The sequence below is a fragment of the Oncorhynchus mykiss genome, chromosome 8 (assembly GCF_057628025.1).
Source record: "Oncorhynchus mykiss isolate SJ-2025 chromosome 8, ASM5762802v1, whole genome shotgun sequence".
Classification (NCBI taxonomy): domain Eukaryota; kingdom Metazoa; phylum Chordata; class Actinopteri; order Salmoniformes; family Salmonidae; genus Oncorhynchus; species Oncorhynchus mykiss.
The window spans coordinates 54,555,998-54,575,774 of NC_143029.1; the positions used below are offsets into that span (position 1 = coordinate 54,555,998).

Sequence of the window (19,777 nt, forward strand, 5' to 3'; positions counted from 1 at the left end):
CTCCGCCACGTGGAAAAATGTGTAGAATTGCAGCAAACTTGCTTTAAAACAACAACATTTTCTCTATGTCCATGGCAAAATGTGTAGAATTGAGGCAAACTTGCTTTAAAACAACAACATTTTCTCTATGTCCATGGCAAAATGTGTAGAATTGCAGGAAATTAACTTTAAACACTTTACTTTCAATTAGAGCCCTCAAAAAGCTAGGGCCAGCTCTGACTGCATGTGTGGGTATGGATGAGGGTACGCAGACCCGCGAGCCACTGCGGCCCCCCTCATGATGATTTGAGATGTTTTTGTTGTGGCCCTCACCCCCATCAAAGTTCCCCATCCCTAAAGTTTAGAATTTTGGCGACCCCAGTGCTAAAATCAGCCATAGCTGACCCTGTGTGAGCTAACCTCTGTATAATAAGGTGTGGAATGTATGTTGGCGACCCCCGGTCAGTGGTCCCCTGCCAGAGCGCTTGTAGAGATTGGCACCATCCTGTGGGAAATAGCAGTGCCTGATGTCAGCCAGGAAATGCCTGTCAGACGGAAGCCTTTCCTGCCCGCTACACCGGCATAGCATGCGCCGCCGCCAGAGGAATTCTGGGTGGAGTTGACTAGTTTACTCCACGGACCAGTGTGTGCATGCTTCGAAGGTCACTGATAACACAATGACATTCTACTATAATCTGTAGTGAATAACTTTTTCCATCCGCACGGTGAAAAATGTTGCTCCAATTAAAGTTGTGATTTGAAGAGAAATAGGCTACTTTTGTAGATGTGGAATTTAGGTCAAGTGTGTTGTTATTTTATCCATGTTTTCCCATAAAGCTGTTAGTTACCCTATATGCTAGATGCGGACAGTTAGCCAGTATACTAGATGCGGACAGTTAGCCTGTATGCTAGATGTGGACAGTTAGCCTGTATGCTAGATGTGGACAGTTAGCCTGTATGCTAGATGTGGACAGTTAGCCTGTATGCTAGATGTGGACAGTTAGCCTGTATGCTAGATGTGTATACCTATTAGTGATAGTGTGTGTTTAAATTTTTCTAACAGGACCGGAAATTGTTAGCGACCGCTCAACAGATGCTCCAGGACAGCAAAACAAAGATCGAGTTCATCAGGATGCAGATCCTCAAAGGCAGCCAGGCCAGCGAGTTGAGCTTTGACAACAACGACGTCATGGGTGAGAGAGACACACACACACACACCTGCCTGTGACTCATTGAGTCCTTGGCCTCTCCTGTCCTGTGTAATCCCCTTTGACGCATATGGACACACAGTGTTTATTTGAGAACGACTACATTGCAGTCGAACTACGCAGAATTGCTGATCTACAAATGACCTTCCTTCCGAAATAACTATTCATTATGTGATCAAGATGAGCGATTCTGCTGAAATTGAACGCCGAAAATGTGCTGATAGACTGAACGTCCTCTTTCTCCAGCCAAGCCCATCATCAGCCCGTTGGACCTACGGGTGGAGGAGCTGTGTCACCACGCCAGGATAGAGTCAGCCGTGGCCGAGGGTGCCAAGAATGTCATGAAGCTCCTGGGCTCTGGCAAGGTCACAGAGAAGAGGGCACACTCAGAGGTACAGACCAAAGCCATACATGAGTAAGAGTGCTGATCTAGGATCCCCCCCCCCCCCGTCTATATAATTATGATCTTAAAGGCTCAACTGATCCTAGGTCAACACTCCTACCCTGGCCCCAAGAACAATTAGACCAAAAACGGTATTCTGAAGCTATTGCTAAACAACTCACTGCTCAACAAACTTATACCCAAAATGGGAGCAAACACTTTCAAAATGGCTGGGATGAACTCAAGGATTAAAAATACCTTTTCTGTTTGTTAACGTGTTTTTCCTGGATCATGCTCTGTAAAAACAAGTATGGGGAGCACCGTTTCAGAGCTTTCACCCGTTTTGTGCCTACTGAAGATTTTCCTGTTTTGACCTTTGACCTTGCTGTTCTCCCCAGGCCCAGGCCCGCTTCAACGAGTCCAGTCAGAAGCTGGACCTGCTTAAGTACTCCCTGGAGGAGAGGCTGAGCGAGCTACCCAAAAACCACCCTCGCAGCAGCAGCATAGTGGAGGAGCTGTCCCTCATGGCCTCGCCCACCCTCAGCCCGCGCTCCAGCATCATCTCCACCCAGAACCAGTACAGTACCGTGGCCAAACCCGCCGCGCTCACAGGTAACGGGCCGATAACCCACAGCAGTGGTCACTATTTTCATGCTGTAAACCTCTCTGAATTTAGGTTTGAATGTTAACTTGGGATATGCGTGCTTAATGTTACGATACTGTTAATCATGTATTAATGTCAATGGAAGATTTGTGCAAAAAACTTTAGTTGTTCACACGGAGTTCAAGTTCTAGCGTTTTACATACTGGCATCTGGATTTCAGTCTTTTAAAAAAGTATGCCGTTACCAATATATCAAGACAGCAGACCTGCCAACCTGCACGCATTTTGCGTACCATGCACGCAATTTCAAGGTCAAAGCACGCTGGTACGAAAAACAACCCTAAAATAGGCTTCTAGTTGGCACATTGTGGTTTTGAAGTTGGCGCTGATCCAATCAGAGGACTTGACTTGACAAAATCTCTAACTCTCCACTCCGGACCAACCCCTGTAGTTGTTGTCCTATCAAAGATGGTGGATAAATTAAGAGAGATCATTGTTTATTGTTGGGGGAAAAAAATATGTGCCTGTTTACTTAAGGGGGTGGCTCTCCCATAGACATTAATGCAATGGCAGCTGGGTCTGGTCAAGTTAGTTCATTCCTCATCTGTCTCTGGAACTATTTTCCTCCCTTGAGCTGGTTGGCAGCTCTCTACCTCATCCGTTGATACCACTGATGTGTGAGGAAAAAGGGGTAGGGAAAGTGGAGAACAAACTGTTTGCCAAATACATTTTCCAAAGTTGTATGCGAGTGTCGCGCACATAACCACTATTATTTCATAGTTCGCTCCTTAGCTAAGGCGTCATTACAATGAAGGTAGTTAGCTATTGCGTTGTTTAGTCAACTAAGCAAGAGCACTTTCTTGCCCGCACATCCTTTGATCGTCGCAACGGTAGTAGGCGCGAGCGCCTTGACGAGCAAGGGAACGGCGCGATGGTGAGGTAGTTCAGTGCGTATTGCTGCGTGGATGAAACCGACATGGCAGAGAGAGCTGTTCCACTACTACCATCCTTCACAGAAAGTTATGTTAGACTGTTTAAAGATTAGTAGCCTATGTTAATTCATCCATTCTTAAATCTATTCTTAATCTGTCCTCTTGATGTGGTTGTATGTCAACAGTAGGCTGCTAACGATGTGATAGTAGTCAGTGATGATGACGAGGCATGTTGAATGAATGGCAGCCTAGTAGTCAGACCTAACTTGATGGATGAGGTCAGAGATTGACCTCATATAGGCCTATTTCAGTTGTTTCATATTCCAAATAGCCTACTGTAAACTAGACTACTACATTGCATCTGGTAATTGAATTATTTAGAATTTTCTCCCCAAACACAATTTCAGCAGCCAATTTACATTTTCACTAGACTATCCACATAAAGACACCTATTCATTAGAATAATCGTTACCCTGAAATGTAACCCCATTGATGCCACCTCAATTCAATTTAGGCTCAAACACGAGACTTCTGTGTCGGCTAAATTGTTTGATATAATTTAAGGGTTGACTATCCCCCTCCGGACCTTTCCCCTACCTAACCTTAGGCCTACATCAGCACCACCTTGTTATAAAATGTTTGTCCATTTTTAAACGTATTTCTAGTTAGCTACTGAAAATCAGCCAATTACCAGGTACCCTGTCTGTCTAATAGTCTACCATTTCTACAGAGGCAGTCTGCTAACATCATTATCAGGTAAAAAAAATGTGTGTTTGCCTATGATTTGAGCAGTGTGGGTGTCGCACGCACGCCGTCATGGGTGCCGCTGCCTCGCTGAAGTGGTACTCATAAAAATGGTTCTAAGTTGGTAGATCTTGAACAGTATTTCTGTACTACTGTGCTTTGCCCATCTCCTCAAAATATCTTGTCTTCCCCAGGCACATTAGACGTCAGGCTCATGGGCTGCCAGGACCTGCTTGAGAACGTTCCAGGTCGTTCAAAAGCCGGTTCCGTGCCACTGCCTGGCTGGAGCCCCAGCGAGACCCGCTCCTCCTTCATGAGCCGGGGGAACCGCAACCGAGGCGCCAGTGCACGGAACCTCTCCAAGAGTGAAGATCTCTCTTGTGAGTCTCCTAACACCAGCAGTCTCTCCTACTATCGTTCACTTGACTGCAGTTTGTCAACGTAACCAACTTTAGTGGGCAAATGCTCACCTTTGATGGCCACCTGGAGAAGTGTGCTCTGAATGGATGAATCCCGGTTTTAACTCTACCGGGTAGATGGCATGTATGGCGTTGAGTGGGTGAGTGGTTTGCTGATGTCAACGTTGTGAACAGAGTGCCCCATGGTGGCGGTGGTGTTATGGTATAGGCAGGCATAAGCTGTGGACAACAAAAACAATTGCACTTTATCGATGGCAATTTCAACGCAAAGAGATACCGTGACGAGATCCTGAGGCCCATTGTCGCGCCATTTATCTCATGTTTCAGCATGATAATGCAGAGCCCCATACACAATTCCTGGAAGCTGAAAATGTCCCAGTTCTTCCATGGCCTGCATACTCACCAGACATGTCACCCATTGAGCATGTTTGGGATGTTCTGGATCGACGTGTACGATCGAGCGTGTTCCTGTTCCCGCCATTATTCAGAAACTTCCCAGAGCCGTTGAAGAGGAGTGGGACAACATTCCACAGGGCACAATCAACAGCCTGATCAACTCTATATGAAGGAGACGCGACACTGCATGAGGCAAATAGTCACACCAGATACTGACTGGTTTTCTGATCCACGCCCCTACTTTTTTATTTATTTTTTATGGTATATTTGACCAACAGATGCATATCTGTATTCCCAGTCATGTGAAATCCATAGATTAGGGACTAATACATGTATTTAAATGGACTGATTTCCCTATATAAACTAACTCAGTAGTTTTTGAAATTGTTGTATGTTTTTAGTCAGTGTTGTTGCTTCTGAAATGGCAAACTATTCCATATATAGTGCACTATTTCTGACCAGGGCCCATTACTGACGCAGCTATATGCATACTTGACAACAACAAAAAACACATTAGAGAAACCTGAAACCTGTCCAGTGACTGATTTTCCCCTGCCATCATCCCCTCGGCTTAAAGAGTATGGATTGTAGCAAAACTATAAATAGACAGAGCCACAGCACTCTTATGTAGTTTATCCTAAAGAAAGAACACCATGTTCATTTAATTGGAATGTCATTTGAACAATGTATGTATGAACAATACTGTAACGTGTCGATTTTTGACTGGAAATGATATTTCATCTTTGTGTTCCTCTCCAGATGAGATCAGTGCTGTGCTGAAGTTGGACAACACAGTGGTGGGACAGACCAGCTGGAGACCTGTCAGTAACCAGTCATGGGATCAGAAGTTTACACTGGAGCTAGACAGGGTATGACACACAGACAGACGTACTTTTTCTGTTCTTTTGATTAGTGAATGATGGTATACTTTTGCCTTTTTTAAATACCCTAGTTGTGTGCATTTCTTTTCACTTATTGTGCTTGCTAACTACTATGGGTACATTTTCTTGATGGAAAAGAGCGCAGATCTGGGTGAAAGAAATATAGCAAAACCTCATCTGGCAGCACAATTTCAATTTGGGTATTTTCAACAACAATGTGTTTTACGGAGACTACTATTTATGCATTGCTCAGCTCACCCGACGAGTTAACTAATCGCCTTCTACTAATGCACATTGTTGAAGAAAGGTTTAAATTCAATCACGCTGCCACATTCTAATGAGGTCGATGGTATTTGTCTGCACAGATCTATTTGCACCATGAAAATGTCACATGGGTTTTAACCCTGCTTGCATATGCGTGTGCTTAACCTTGTGCGCGTTGTTTGACCTGCAGTCTCGTGAGCTGGAGATCTCGGTGTACTGGAGAGACTGGCGCTCGCTTTGTGCCGTCAAGTTCCTGCGACTTGAGGACTTCCTGGACAACCAGCGTCACGGCATGTGTCTCTACCTCGAGCCCCAGGGAACCCTGTTTGCAGAGGTAGCCCGCTTTAACACTACACCAGGGTTGTGTTCAGAGCAGACTGAAACAGGGAGGGACTACCTCTGGACCTGTACAATTAAGAAATGTTCCGTCTTTGTTTTCGGTGCTAGCGGTTTAAAATCTGTTCCATTGCTCGCCCTAATGAACATGACCCAGTTATCGATACCCTCCTATGATGAAGACTGTTTACTTGGTAGGCCTAACTATTGCTTTTTGTTCAGGTCACATTTTTCAACCCTGTCATTGAGAGGCGACCCAAACTGCAGAGACAAAAAAAGATATTCTCAAAGCAGCAAGGTAAATCATTGTTTTCTGAAGAAGAAATATATATATCATAGGGCCCAAAGTAGATTACATTTTGTTTGATATTCAACAGGAAGCATTCGTTTTTATTATATTAGTTTTTATTTCTATTAGTTTTTTTAATTTTCTTTAAAATTCTGTGTTAATTTCAGTTTTCAGACCTGATTTGCTTGTTTCTATTTAGTTAAAGTTGTATAAAAAATGTGTTTATATTTAGTTTTTATGTTATTTAGTGTTAGGGACAGAGAGCATGCCTGGGAGGCGAGGGAGAATTTGTATTGTATAGTGTTTTGTTTTTTTGGGAAGTCACTTCTTCCAACTAGGGGGCAGTAATACAATGTGCAAGTGACGTCTTCATACTTCCGGTTCCTGTCAACTAATCTTTTGAATGGGCTTGATGATTATATCATCATTTGTGAAAACGCGGTCATTTTAAGATGTACAGTGCCTTCGGAAAGTATTCAGACCACTTGACTTTTTCCACATTTTATTACGTTACAGCTTTCTTCTAACATTTATTAAATTCAACAATTTCCTCAACAATCTACACACAATAGCCCATAATGACAAAGCAAAAACAGATTTTAGAAATGTTAGCAAATATAAGTATTCAGACCCTTTCGCCTCCCGAGTGGCGCATCGTCGCAGTGCTAGAGGTGTCACTACAGATCCTGCTTCAATCCCAGGCTGTGTCGCAGCCGGCCGTGGCCGGGAGACCCATGAGGTAGCGCACAATATGCCCAGCGTCGTCCTGTTTAGGGGAGGGTTTGGCCAGCCGGGATGTCCTTTTCCCGTCACGCTCTCTCGAGCGACTCCTTGTGGCAGGCTGGGCGCATGCACGCTGACTTTGGTCGCCAGTTGTACGGTGTGTCAAGAAGCAGCGTGGCTTGGCAGTGTTGTGTTTCGGAGGACGCATGGCTCTCAACCTTCGCTTCTCCCGAGTCCGTACGGGAGTTGCAGCGATGGGACGAGAGTGTAATTACCAATTGGATATCACGAAAAGGGGGTAAAAAATACACAAAACAAACAAGTATTCAGAACCTTTACTATGAGACTTTAAATTGAGCTCAGGTGCATCCCGTTTCCATTGATCATCCTTGAGATGTTTCCTCAATTGATTGGACATGATTTGGAAAGTCACACACCTGTCTGTATAAGGTCCCCCATTTAACCAAGCATGTCAGAACAAAAACCAAGCCATGAGGTCAAAGGAATTGTCCGTAGAGTGCCAAGACAAGATTTTGTCGAGGCACGATCTGGGGAAGGGTACCAAAAAACATTCTGCAGCATTGAAGACAGGAAGACAGTGGCCTCCATCAATGTTAAATGGAAGATGTTTGGAACCACCGAGACTCTTGTTAGAGCTGGCCGCCCAGCCAAACTGAGCAATCAGGGGAGAAGGGCCTTGGTCAGGGAAGTGACCAAGAACCCGATGCTCACTCTGACAGATCTTCAGAGTTCCTCTGTGGAGATGGGAGAAACTTCCAGAAGGACAACCATCTCTGCAGCACTCCACCAATCAGGCCTTTATGGTAGAGTGGCCAGACAGAAGCCACTGCTCATTTAAAGGCACATGGCAGCCCGCTTTGAGTTTGCCAAAAGGCACCTAAAGACTCTCAGGACATGAGAAACAAGATTCTCTGATCTGATGAAACCAAGATTGAACCCTTTGGCCTGAATGCCAAGCGTCACGTTTGGAGGAAACCTGGCACCATCCCTACGGTGAAGCGTGGTGGTGGCAGCATCATGCTGTGGGGATATTTTTCAGCTGAGACTAGTCAGGATCGAGGCAAAAATGAACGGAACAAAGTACAGAGAGATCCTTGATGAAAACCTGCTCCAGGGGCAGTATTTCATTTTTTTTTATACATTTGCAAAAAATCTAAAAAACAGTTTTTGCTTTGTCATTATGGGTTATTGTGTGTAGATTGGTGGGGGGGGGGGGGACTATGTAATCAATTTTAGAATAAAGCTGTAACATAACAAAATGTGGAAAAAGTCAACAGCTCTGAATACTTTCCGAATGCACTGTATATCAAATTATTTTCATGTTTGTGGATGAATTCTCTTCTGCCAAGATGCCTTTTAATAACGGCCCAAGTGCAGTCAAAAACATGATTTTCTCGTGTGTTTAAAACATATATATATTTACACACTCTGCAATTGGAATAATGTGCGACAATGTGGGCAATTCTTGAGAAATTGCCTTATTGTCCTTACCCAGAAATGATTTGATATTGAGATTAAAATGGCTGCGTTTTTTTGCGCTTTTTGAAAACTATTCAAAAAGCATACAAAAGTTCAAAAACTACAAGGCTACTTCCTGGTAAATTACGCCACTTTTGTAGGGTATACACAAGGGGTGCGCTCAGCAGAACGCAACGTTTTGGAACGTTCAGATAGAAACAGCCTATGTAGAACAAACCTGTCTCTTTGACATGTAGAATAAGGAATCACATCAGCTTTATTCATGGCATTTCAATCTGCAATGTTTGAGAATGTTTGGCATCTGAACGTAGCCACGGTCAGGTGAGGTTGAAATGATAAATTCAATCTCAATGTGACTTGGATTTAAAAGGATTAACACAGGGACTGGTGCAAAATGTGGAGGAAGGAAGCTTTCTCTTGCCCATGTTTACACCAATGAGGTATGGGGGTTTACACCAATGAGGTATGGGGCTTTACACCAATGAGGTATGGGGGTTTACACCAATCCAATGCTTTTTAACTTTAGTAGTACATGTAAGAAGAATCAAGTTAGCTACCCAGCAGATTTTTTTCCCCCTTGATAGCTAGTGATAGTGAAACATCACCATCTCCTGGAAGCATTTACCTGCCAGATTCATTAGCTTGTGAAACCCCTTTAGAATTTTTTGCCAAAGCCGAGGGGGAAAAAAACATAACATAATTCATAATGGTTTTTATTTTTGTTCGTTTTGGAGTCGAAGGTAATAGTTTTCAGTGTAGTTTTAGTTTTTCAGACAGGTTTGTTAATAATTTTATATTAGATTACTAAATCATTTTTTCCATGACTACTTTTAGTTTACTAGAATAACCTTGGCCCAAACAGAGAGAAACGTTATATGTTTTTATGGAACACATACATCCATTTCACTCTACTCTGAGAAATCATACAGTTGTCTTCAGTTTTCGTTGTCCACTTTGGATGGTTTAATTAGGTCTTTTACACTAAATATAGGTAATCAAATAGTGTTGAGGTGATTATCTCCATGGTCACCCGGGGTCATAAGGTCATGCATGCCCTGTAGGGGTGTTGTGAGGATTAGTGTTCCCCGTCCGGCTTTGTGACGGGTCTTGAGGTTAGTGTGTCACTTACCTGTCCTGCGTTCCCTCCTCAGGGAAGACGTTCCTGCGTGCTCCTCAGATGAACATCAACATCGCCACCTGGGGCCGCCTGGTCAGAAGGGCCATACCTACAGTCAGCACTAACTCCTACAGCCCACAGGTGCCTGAGATCGGGCCCAGCAGTCTTCCGGATTCTCCAACACCCACCAGGTATATATAGAACAGGCGTGAACGATCACACACATAGACACAAACACGCACATAGGTCCAACAGACTACGCTTGGCAACCTGGGCCACACACACACTGTCACATGCCTTCTTAAAGTCTTTATCCCACATGCAAACAGTGTGGAATGCAGACATATACAGTGCCTTGCAAAAGTATTCAGACCCCTTGGATTTCTTCACATTTTGTTACAAAAGTGGGATTAAAATGCATTTAATTGTCTTTTCTTTTTGTCTACAATCTACACAAAATACTTTGTCAAAGTGGAATATATTTATTTATTTAAATCATATCTTAAATATAGTCGTTGCATAAGTATTCATCTCCTTAGTTTAGGCAAGCCAGAATTGGCTCAGGAGTAAAATGTGGCTTAAACAAATCACATAATGAGATACATGGACTCACTCTGTGTGAAATAATGGCAGTTGACTCGTGTGGCTCAGTCGGCAGAGCATGGTGTTTGCAACGCCAGGGTTGTGGGTTCGATTCCCACGGGGGACCAGTATGAAAATGTATTAACTCACCACTCACTGTAAGTCGTTCTGGATAAGAGCGTCTGGTAAATGACTACAATGTAAAAAGTATTTTAATCTTTCAAGCAAAGATTAAACCACAAAGACCAGGGAGCTTTTCGAGAAGCCTCATAAAGAAGGGCAGTGATGGGTAACAATAACAAATCTGACATTTTAATATCTCTTTAAGCAAGTTAATCATTTTGCAGTGGATGATGTATTACACCACCCAGAAACATCAAAGATACAGTCGTCCTTCTGAACTGAGCCGCAGGACAGGAATGAAACTGCTCAGGGATGTTACCATGAGGCCATTGGTGATTTTAAAACAGATACAGAGTTAAATGGCTGTGACGGAAGAAAATGTAGGATCAACAACATTGTAGTGACTCCACAATAATGATCTAAATGAGAGAGTAAAAAGAAGAATACAAATATACAGAATTAAAAATATTCCAAAACATGTATTGTATGCAATAAGCCGCTAAAATAATACTGCAACAAAAACACAGCAAAGGAATACACTTTTTGGCTTAAATGCAAAGCCTTATTTATGGGCAAACACATCACTGAGTAACTGCTATTTTCAAGCATCGGTGGTGCCTGCATCATGGTTTGGGTATGCTTGACATTGGCAAATACTGGGGACTTTTTCAGGATGAAAAGAAACGGGATGTAGCTAAGCACAGGCAAAAACCTTGTTCAGTCTGCTTTATTCCAGAGACTGGGGGAGGAATTCATCTTTCAGCAGGACAATAACCTACAACACAAGGCCAAATCTACACTGGTTGCTTTCCAAGAAGACCGTGAATGTTCCCGAGTGGACAAGTTACAGTTTTGACTTACATCTGCCTGAAAATCTATTTTGATAAGAATTATGCACAAATATGCTCTTTATAGACTTACCCAAGAAGACTCGCAGCTGTAATCAATGTTAAATGTGGATCTAACATGTATTGGCTCAGGGAGCCAAATACTTATGCAATGACTATTTAACATTTCTTCCAATTTTACATTCAAGTATTTTGTGTTATTTGTTGACAAAAAAATGAGAAATACATTTGAATCCCACTATGTGAAGGGGTCTGAATAATTTTGCAAGTCACTGTATTCCTCTGTAATTAAGATGTGGCACCTTCCCTTCCAGTGACATTAGTGACCCGTTGGTGACCAAGCTGGACTTTGACAAAGAGCCCACCTCGGGACCCAAGCACTACCCTTTACCCGCGGGCACCAGAGAACCACTGGCACAGGACAACAAACTGCCCGACAAGGAGGAAGTACAGGTACGGACATGGGGTTACCACGGAGATGCCCGATTTAGAGGAAGTAGTGACACATAGTCATATTTGGTAATGGTCATCCCAGTTCAAGTGAATTAAAACTTGAAACAACTGTCAATGGAAACTTGAATCGTGTTCAGTAAAATAACAATACAAATGCTAAACGGGGGATGTACTGAACCTGAACATTTTCCATTGCAAAGCGTTTTGCTACAGTTTGCCATACTGAACACAACCCCACTGCCCCATCCTCCTAAGAAGTGAGTTCTACCTTTGCAGGATGCACTGGCATCGTTTGACTTCCTGAACAAGAGGAACAGCATAGCGGTGAAGTCGTTGGACCTAGACAGACGAGACAATGTAGTAGAGCCGGAGATCCAGCCTCCAGACCTGGAGCTCACAGCCATACAGAATGACACAGAGATAAGGTAGGGCTCACTTAACAACGTGCATGTTTGGGAGAACGACTACGTTGCAACGACTACGTTGGACTGCGCAGAATCACTCATCTACAAATCACCTTGCGTCCCAAATAACTAGTCCGTATGTGATCAAGATCAGCGATTCTGTGCCTCTCTTAAAACTGGTCCTCTCAAATAGGCTGAATATCTGCGACTCCAATGCTGTTTGGGGAGAAACTCAGATGCATGCATGACTTGCTTTTAATCGATTTTTGATTGGTTACAGTCAATGTATTGGGGCAGTGTGTTTCGCCCAGCTTACACGAGAATGTGTATGATTTCCTTGGGGGCTTATTGAAAGCAATAGTTTGTATTTTTCCATGTAATATGATATCTACCTCCCATTTCCAGGGAAGAAGAACAATTTCAGTTTAGTCTCAAAGACTTCAAATGTGTTGCAGTCCTTGGTCGTGGTCATTTCGGAAAGGTACATAGTACACACCCAACCCATTTCTCGATCCTTTTTTTTACAGCCCTTCTAGAGAAATAAGCTTTTTCTGAAAAAGGAAAAAAAACCTAGCTTTCCTAAAATGTCTCCTCTCTTTCCCCACTCCACACAGGTATTGTTAGCCGAGTATAAAAGCACGGGAGAGATGTTTGCCATCAAAGCCCTGAAGAAAGGAGACATTGTGGCTCGTGACGAGGTGGACAGGTAAGGGGCTCAACCTGAGCACTTAAACCAATTAGGCCTGATACTGATGCCTTTTTAACTGTTTGCTGAGCGTAACAGGTTTAGCTTTGTTCAACCCTGTTATTCAGTTCAGAGTTGACTACGGCTTTCGGGTTTTGGACATCACCTTCAAACAGCCGGAAATACTCTGACATACTCTGACAGTATGATTAGTAGTAATATAGTAGTATTTTTGTGTTCTTTTTAAAAACATTTTTTATGGATAGTCAGTTTCCTTGTGTTACATACAGAACCCTCGTGTATTTTCTAATAGCTTTCAACGAATGTCAGAAATTCAATGTGTCCTCTCAAATATGTTCCTGGAAAAATCCATCAAATGTTTCTAGAGACTGAGTTGGAAGACATTTTCTCTGATGCAAACGGACAGATTTTATTTTTAGGCCCGGTTGGGGTTAGTAACAGAAATGTACTGCTGTAGTAAGTTGTACATCAGCTTCAAACAGCCGTACGATATTTTTGGTTATTAAAATTATATAATGATTCTTTGCTTGTTTTGTCACCTAAACTGAAATTAGGCGAACATTTTAGAATTTTAGCAATCATGTAATGGCAGAGTGATTTCTATTTATTGCTCCTATAACAGTTTGACGGTTTCCACCTGGCCAATAAGGTATTAGCTTAGCTTTCTGACCAAGAGTTTGGGCTGATTTATTTTCTGGTCCTCTGTAAGCTCAGTTGGTAGAGCATGGCTCTTTCAACGCCAGGATAGTGCGTTCGATTCCATGTGGCACCTATACGTATCAAATGTGTGCACGCATGACTGTGGGTCACGTTAGGATAAAAGCGTCTGGGTAAATGACTTATTGTATATTATGCATTTTCATTTCAGGAATTGATTTACACAGGGGATTTGAGTAGCATTGAATTCCTTTTGTAATCTAAGAAGAGCCTTGCTCAGGTATCAGGGGCTTACGTCTTTGTTTCTCTGACTTCCTCCCCTAGTCTGATGTGTGAGAAACGTATCTTTGAAACGGTGAACAGCGTGCGCCATCCGTTCCTGGTCAACCTCTTCGCCTGCTTCCAGACGCAGGAGCACGTGTGCTTCGTCATGGAGTACGCTGCCGGGGGAGACCTGATGATGCACATCCACGCTGACGTCTTCTCCGAGCCCAGGGCCATGTGAGTGACACCAGGGTCCTGTTCATTTACATTTCAGTCATTTAGCAGATGCTCTTTTTCAGAGTGACTTAGGGTTCAGTGCCTTGCTCAAGGGCACATTGTCAGATTGTTTACCTCTTTTTTTTTTTTTTTTTTTTACCTTTTGGTTACTGGCCCGACGCTCATAACCACTTGGCTACCTGCCGCCCTGTTCATTAGGCAGACAACTTTTTGATGCAGAGCGACACGGAGGAGCTACCTGGATTTTGTCCAATAAGAACACTGATTTTCATTTTCCTTTTGTAAAAGTTTTTGCTACAGTGCGCCTTACTCAATATACAAATATTATGCAAAGCAACCCATAAAATCATGACTTGCATTTGTAAAATGACTTGACTTGCACTTTTGTTTGGAGGCTCACTTTCTTTGTGAACGTTGAAGTTTTGCTGCTGCACCGAGATTATCTTCAGTCGCCCCCCACCAATAATGCTGTTGGCTTTGAACTAGTGTCTTAAGTGCTCACCCACATATCCAGTGTCTTGTATTCTTCATCATATTATAAAAGTTTATATATTACAAAGTGGATTCTCTCCTGATTTCTCTGATTCTTTGCTGACTCCAACTGTTTTATTTTTTTCTTGTCTTTGGTAGATTTTATGCAGCTTGTGTCGTATTGGGATTACAGTTTTTACATGAACATGAGATTGTGTACAGGTAAGAATATTTCCTTTCACTGGGTGAATATTTGCTCTGATGTAACATATATCGATGGTGATTCTCATGATTCTGTTTCACTTTCAGAGATCTGAAGCTTGACAATCTGCTATTGGACACTGAGGGCTATGTAAAAATTGCTGACTTTGGCCTTTGCAAAGAGGGTAAGTGGGACAAACACAACCTCAACTTAATGTCACTTTTCCATCACCATTGAATGTCAATGTCAATGGTGACTCAGTCAAAACCTTAACTCTAACTAAGGCCTCTGCTGATCGGAACCGAATATTGGTGTCAAACGTACATGCCTGGTGGCTCCCGACTGGTGCAGCAGTCTAAGGCACTGCATCGCAACGCTAGAGGCCTCACTACAGATCCGGGTTCAATCGGGAGACCCATGAGGCGGCACACAATTGGCCCAGCGCTGTCCGGGTTAGGGGAGGGTTTTGCCGGCCGGGATGTCCTTGTCCCATTGCGCTCTAGCAACTCCTTGTGGCTGCCGGGCGCATGCACGCTGACTTCAGTTGCCAGTGTTTCCTCCAAAACACCGTACAGGTGCGGCTGCCTTCCGGGTTAAGCGATTAGTGTGTCAAGAAGCAGTGCAGCTTGGCGGAGTCGTGTTTTGGAGGACACATGGCTCTCGACCTTCGCCTCTTCCGTGTCCGTACGGGAGTTGCTGCGATGGGACAAGAATGTAACTATATGATGAAATTGGGTAGAAATGGGGGTAAAAAAAAGTACCCCAAAAAAACTATATATATATATATCATTTACATGTCTGGGTGTAAAGTTTCTGTACTAAACATGTTATGGTTATGTGTATTCTGGCAGGAATGGGGTTCAGGGACCGCACCAGTACGTTCTGTGGCACGCCAGAGTTCCTGGCCCCCGAGGTTCTGACGGAGACGTCGTACACGCGTGCTGTGGACTGGTGGGGTCTGGGGGTCCTCATCTTTGAGATGCTGGTTGGAGAGGTAAGTGGGTCTCACCTTCACACCTGTCACATGGATACCTACTCAGTGTTGACTGGTCAATACTTTGTCAGCTCTGAGAACAGAACATTTTAGAATCTTGGCATTGAATTGAGAAGATTATAAAAAAAATGTTTTTGCCTTCATCACAATTGTCATTACCTTTCTAACATTATATACATAGCTGGTCTGGTCAGTACATTCCATGTAAAAATATATATATATATATTATATGTCATTGACTGTATGTGGGGAAAAAAAACTTTTTTTCCTGCCCCAGTCTCCATTCCCTGGAGATGATGAAGAGGAGGTGTTTGACAGCATCGTCAACGATGAAGTCCGCTACCCAAGGTTCCTCTCAACGGAGGCTATCTCCGTCATGAGAAGGGTGGGTTCCGGATCCCTTCGAATTGATCCTAATGAAACACAACACCTCAAACTACTGCTATCAGAAATCGGAAAGTGTGAAATGAGAAGAAACAAAAGACCGTTGCGTCATTGAATTACAGCGTCAAAGTTTATTCTACTTTCTAATGCTCTTTTTGTTTGTAGCTTTTGAGGAGGAGTCCAGAAAGACGTCTGGGGGCAGGAGAGCGAGACGCAGAGGAAGTCAAAAAACATCTGTTCTTCAGAGTAAGTAAAGAATGTTCTACTTTCTCATATTTAATGTCTTTCAACATTCTAAACACAGACACAATTTTAGGCAATGTGGATACCACAAAATGACATATGAAGTTTCCTGTTCATGAGACTTGCCTAATCTTGGTTATTGTCGCTAACAGTTTTCCTCATGAGGTAGATGATACAGTACAAGTCTATCCTGAGAGTTGACATAAATTCACTATTTCCTCACCCATTCCCCCCCCCCAGAATATGGATTGGAACGGACTACTGGCCAAGAAGGTTAAGCCTCCATTTGTCCCGACCATCCAGGACTCCAACGACGTCAGCAACTTCGATGACGAATTTACCTCAGAAGCGCCCATCCTGACCCCACCCAGAGAACCTAGGGCGCTCAGCGGGGACGAGCAGGACATGTTCTCTGACTTTGACTACATCGCAGACTGGTGTTAGCCCCCCCTCTCCCCTCTTCTCCCTCCTCCAAATGTGTTGAACAAACACACACTGTGAAACAACCAACACAGCGCTGACTGACTGTAGCTCACCATTTTTAAAACACCTCTTTTCCAAACCAGCATCGCAAGACGGGAACAAACGGCGCACTGCCAATTAAAGACCCCCCCCGCTCCCACAACTGAACCCCCGAGGTTATTCTTTAACAGGAAGAGAACAACATTTTTCTTCTCTTTAGAAACTTCAAGGGGAAAAAGAGGAGTGAGGCCTCCAGCGCATGTCATGTCTATTGTCTGACCACTGAGAATGTTGTCAAGTGAACTCTGTCAAAGGAAATGCCGGCAATATAGCCGTGATATTGAATAACATGATTGTTACGTTTTTTTTAAAAATCATGTACAGAATAGTATTCCTCTGTATTTTTAACAAGTCCTTTCGCAAGCCCACTGCCATAACTAAATGACATATCTCTCTGTAAGGGTTAACACGTGTGCCATGTTGTATATCGGAATTATGAGCGCTTTGAGCATTTTATCACTGAACCGTCACTTAAGGTTAAAGACAACAAACATCTTGACTACTACTGCCTCGTCACTTGAAACCCAAGGAAGGTCTCCTTTTTGGTTTATCCTGGTCTCTCTCTCCCCCAGCTGTTTTTTTTTTTTTTTACATTTCTTATTTAAAGATGCCTTTAATCTTCCTGTTTTTCTACCCAAGCTTAGAGCTACGTCTAAGAATAGAGCCCAGGAAACCTTTCTTTTTAAACGGATGATCGTGACACAAAAGCAGTGCGTCCAGTGTTAGTCCTCGTGGTATTACAGAAACTCGTGTACCTCGTGTACTGTGCCCATGCCAGTTTTACATGAGCGTTAAAACTGTACCGTTTTTAAGGGTTTCTTTCTGTAGTGCTGTATGGTTGTTGAAATACACTTATCATTATTGCGGCGGAACCGTTCTAGACTACACAGCATACCACAAATCAAAGGAAACTCCACCGTTTTAAACGTGGTCGTTTGTAAGGAGCACACACACACTACGGAGACCTATCCTGACATGGCTCCTTCTGGTGGATTCCTAGCACCCCAAAAAAACAGTGGCCATATGTATCAAGCGTCTCGGAGTAAAGTGCCGATTTAGGATCAGTTTTGCCTTTAGGATTCCAAATCACTTTATATGGGACCTGATCCAGAATCAGCACTCCTACTCTGAGACCCTTGATATGTACAGCCCCCTAGATCTAATTCTTGAGGGGTAACAATGCGTTCAGCTAGCAATGTTGTACTCTTGAGGGCAGAATCGATTCCGCTAGCATTTCTTACAGAGTTTGTCAGTTCCATTCCAATCGAAGCCGAGAGTGAATTTAGTATTTCTGTTGACTTTCCATTCACTCCCCGAATTGACCGAGTTGAAATGGAATTGATCCCAACCTCGATACTGCAATCATTCTCTTAACTGAAGGAGATACAAGAGCAAGGAGATCTCGCAGCCTGCAATGATTGGACATGGTCAAATGGTGGATCTGAAGTGACTGATACAGTACAGCTGATTACCAAAACCCATCCCTCCAGTCCTGACAGTGGGACTATGGAAAACCGTGATGGGTGAAGTTGCCTCTTGGTTAAAGTTAGGATTGGGTAAAGGGGACCTAATCCTAGGGGAAACTTTACTCTGGAGTGTAAACTAAGCTCGGAGCCAGTTTGTGCAGACAATATGTAAATTAATCACTACAAGGGAGGGCAGGGTATATTTTATATATGTGTACACACAATTAAGCTGAACGTACTAATTTTATCAAGATATTTTTTAATTATCTATGTTTAGCGTAATTATGAAAAAAGATTGTACAGTTTTTTTTTTGGGGGGGGGGGGGGCTGTTTGGGCTGTTTGAGCATGTTACAGACATACAAACCTTTTTTTTAATGGTACACCACATTGAAGTTACACAAGACTGTTGAACCTGGTGTATAGAAGCATTTTGCAGTCGTCGTTTGTCGCCATATCATGAATGCACAAATTAAACCGCCGTTAGAGTGGTGCTACTTCCTTTGCATGTCGTATTCCATTGGTGTCAGCACATCACTCACACAACTCTGCTGTCTTCGCTTTAAGAATCTCCTGTAGAAACTGGCCATCAACATACTATGGCAATCCACTGTCCATCCATGTCCCAGAGAGTATATATATCTTACTGAACTCAGACCATAGAGGACTCATCTGTGCCATTTTATAGCGTATGTGACAGCATAAGGCAGCGCCTTTCAGGCTACAACCCATAACCATAGGAGCTCCCACACAGTTGACTATGTTAAAATGGCGCTGTCCGTGCATAAACAGCCTTTTGGCCACTAGAGGCCTCTACCATTCTCTATAGCCTCTTTTATACCTGGTTCTAACATGCATCCTTTGTCTTGTCCTCCATTCTGATTGTGCCCACATTTTCAGATGGGGGTGTAGATGATTAAAAGACACATTTTGATCAGATTGTGATGTTCCTTGCCACCCCCAGAGGTAGTCAGGCATGTATTGTGCCTTGATATCTTACAAGTGTAGATGGTGAAAACATTTAAATAATTATTCCGTCTTCTAAAAACATTGACAGGATGCACCATCGACTTATGGCGTCAATATCTCTTTAAACAAATATTATTTTGAAAGAATAGCTGTTAAATCATTTGCATACAGGGATGAACCAGGAACTTGTCAGCGGACGAATATGAGACACATTTTAATAGGCTTCAACCATGTGAAAATATGGGCACAATGAGAATGTGGACAAGATCAGGACAAAGGATACATATTAGCGCCAGGTATAAACGAGGATTACAACTCAGACCAAGCTGGGTCTGGCTTTTGAGAAATAGCATGGAATTATACTGAACAAAAATATAAATGCAATATCCAACAATTTCAAAGATATTACTGAGTTACAATTCATAAGGAAATCAGTAAATTGAAATAAATTAATTAGGCCCTAATCTATGGATTTCACGAC

The 19,777-nt window shown here is 43.0% G+C and overlaps 1 protein-coding gene across 3 annotated transcripts in view; it reads left to right on the plus strand.

Annotated features, from left to right (window-relative positions):
* LOC110530089 (serine/threonine-protein kinase N2) overlaps positions 1-18,828 on the plus strand; it is a 47,331-nt gene extending 28,503 nt beyond the window's left edge. For 2 of the 3 annotated variants that reach the window (XM_021612891.3, XM_021612890.3), the window contains exons 4-22: positions 1,043-1,172; positions 1,434-1,579; positions 1,968-2,181; positions 4,043-4,228; positions 5,423-5,532; positions 5,999-6,142; positions 6,367-6,442; positions 9,808-9,964; positions 11,641-11,779; positions 12,056-12,204; positions 12,589-12,664; positions 12,798-12,889; positions 13,871-14,047; positions 14,678-14,740; positions 14,828-14,904; positions 15,572-15,714; positions 15,992-16,099; positions 16,264-16,344; positions 16,582-18,828. In XM_021612891.3, the coding sequence (XP_021468566.1) occupies positions 1,043-1,172; positions 1,434-1,579; positions 1,968-2,181; positions 4,043-4,228; positions 5,423-5,532; positions 5,999-6,142; positions 6,367-6,442; positions 9,808-9,964; positions 11,641-11,779; positions 12,056-12,204; positions 12,589-12,664; positions 12,798-12,889; positions 13,871-14,047; positions 14,678-14,740; positions 14,828-14,904; positions 15,572-15,714; positions 15,992-16,099; positions 16,264-16,344; positions 16,582-16,785 (2,472 nt within the window). In that variant the 3' untranslated portion in view covers positions 16,786-18,828. The remainder of the gene's footprint in view (positions 1-1,042; positions 1,173-1,433; positions 1,580-1,967; positions 2,182-4,042; positions 4,229-5,422; positions 5,533-5,998; positions 6,143-6,366; positions 6,443-9,807; positions 9,965-11,640; positions 11,780-12,055; positions 12,205-12,588; positions 12,665-12,797; positions 12,890-13,870; positions 14,048-14,677; positions 14,741-14,827; positions 14,905-15,571; positions 15,715-15,991; positions 16,100-16,263; positions 16,345-16,581) is intronic. The other variant, XM_090181964.1, reaches the window with a different exon arrangement.
* The last annotated feature ends 949 nt before the right edge of the window (positions 18,829-19,777 follow it).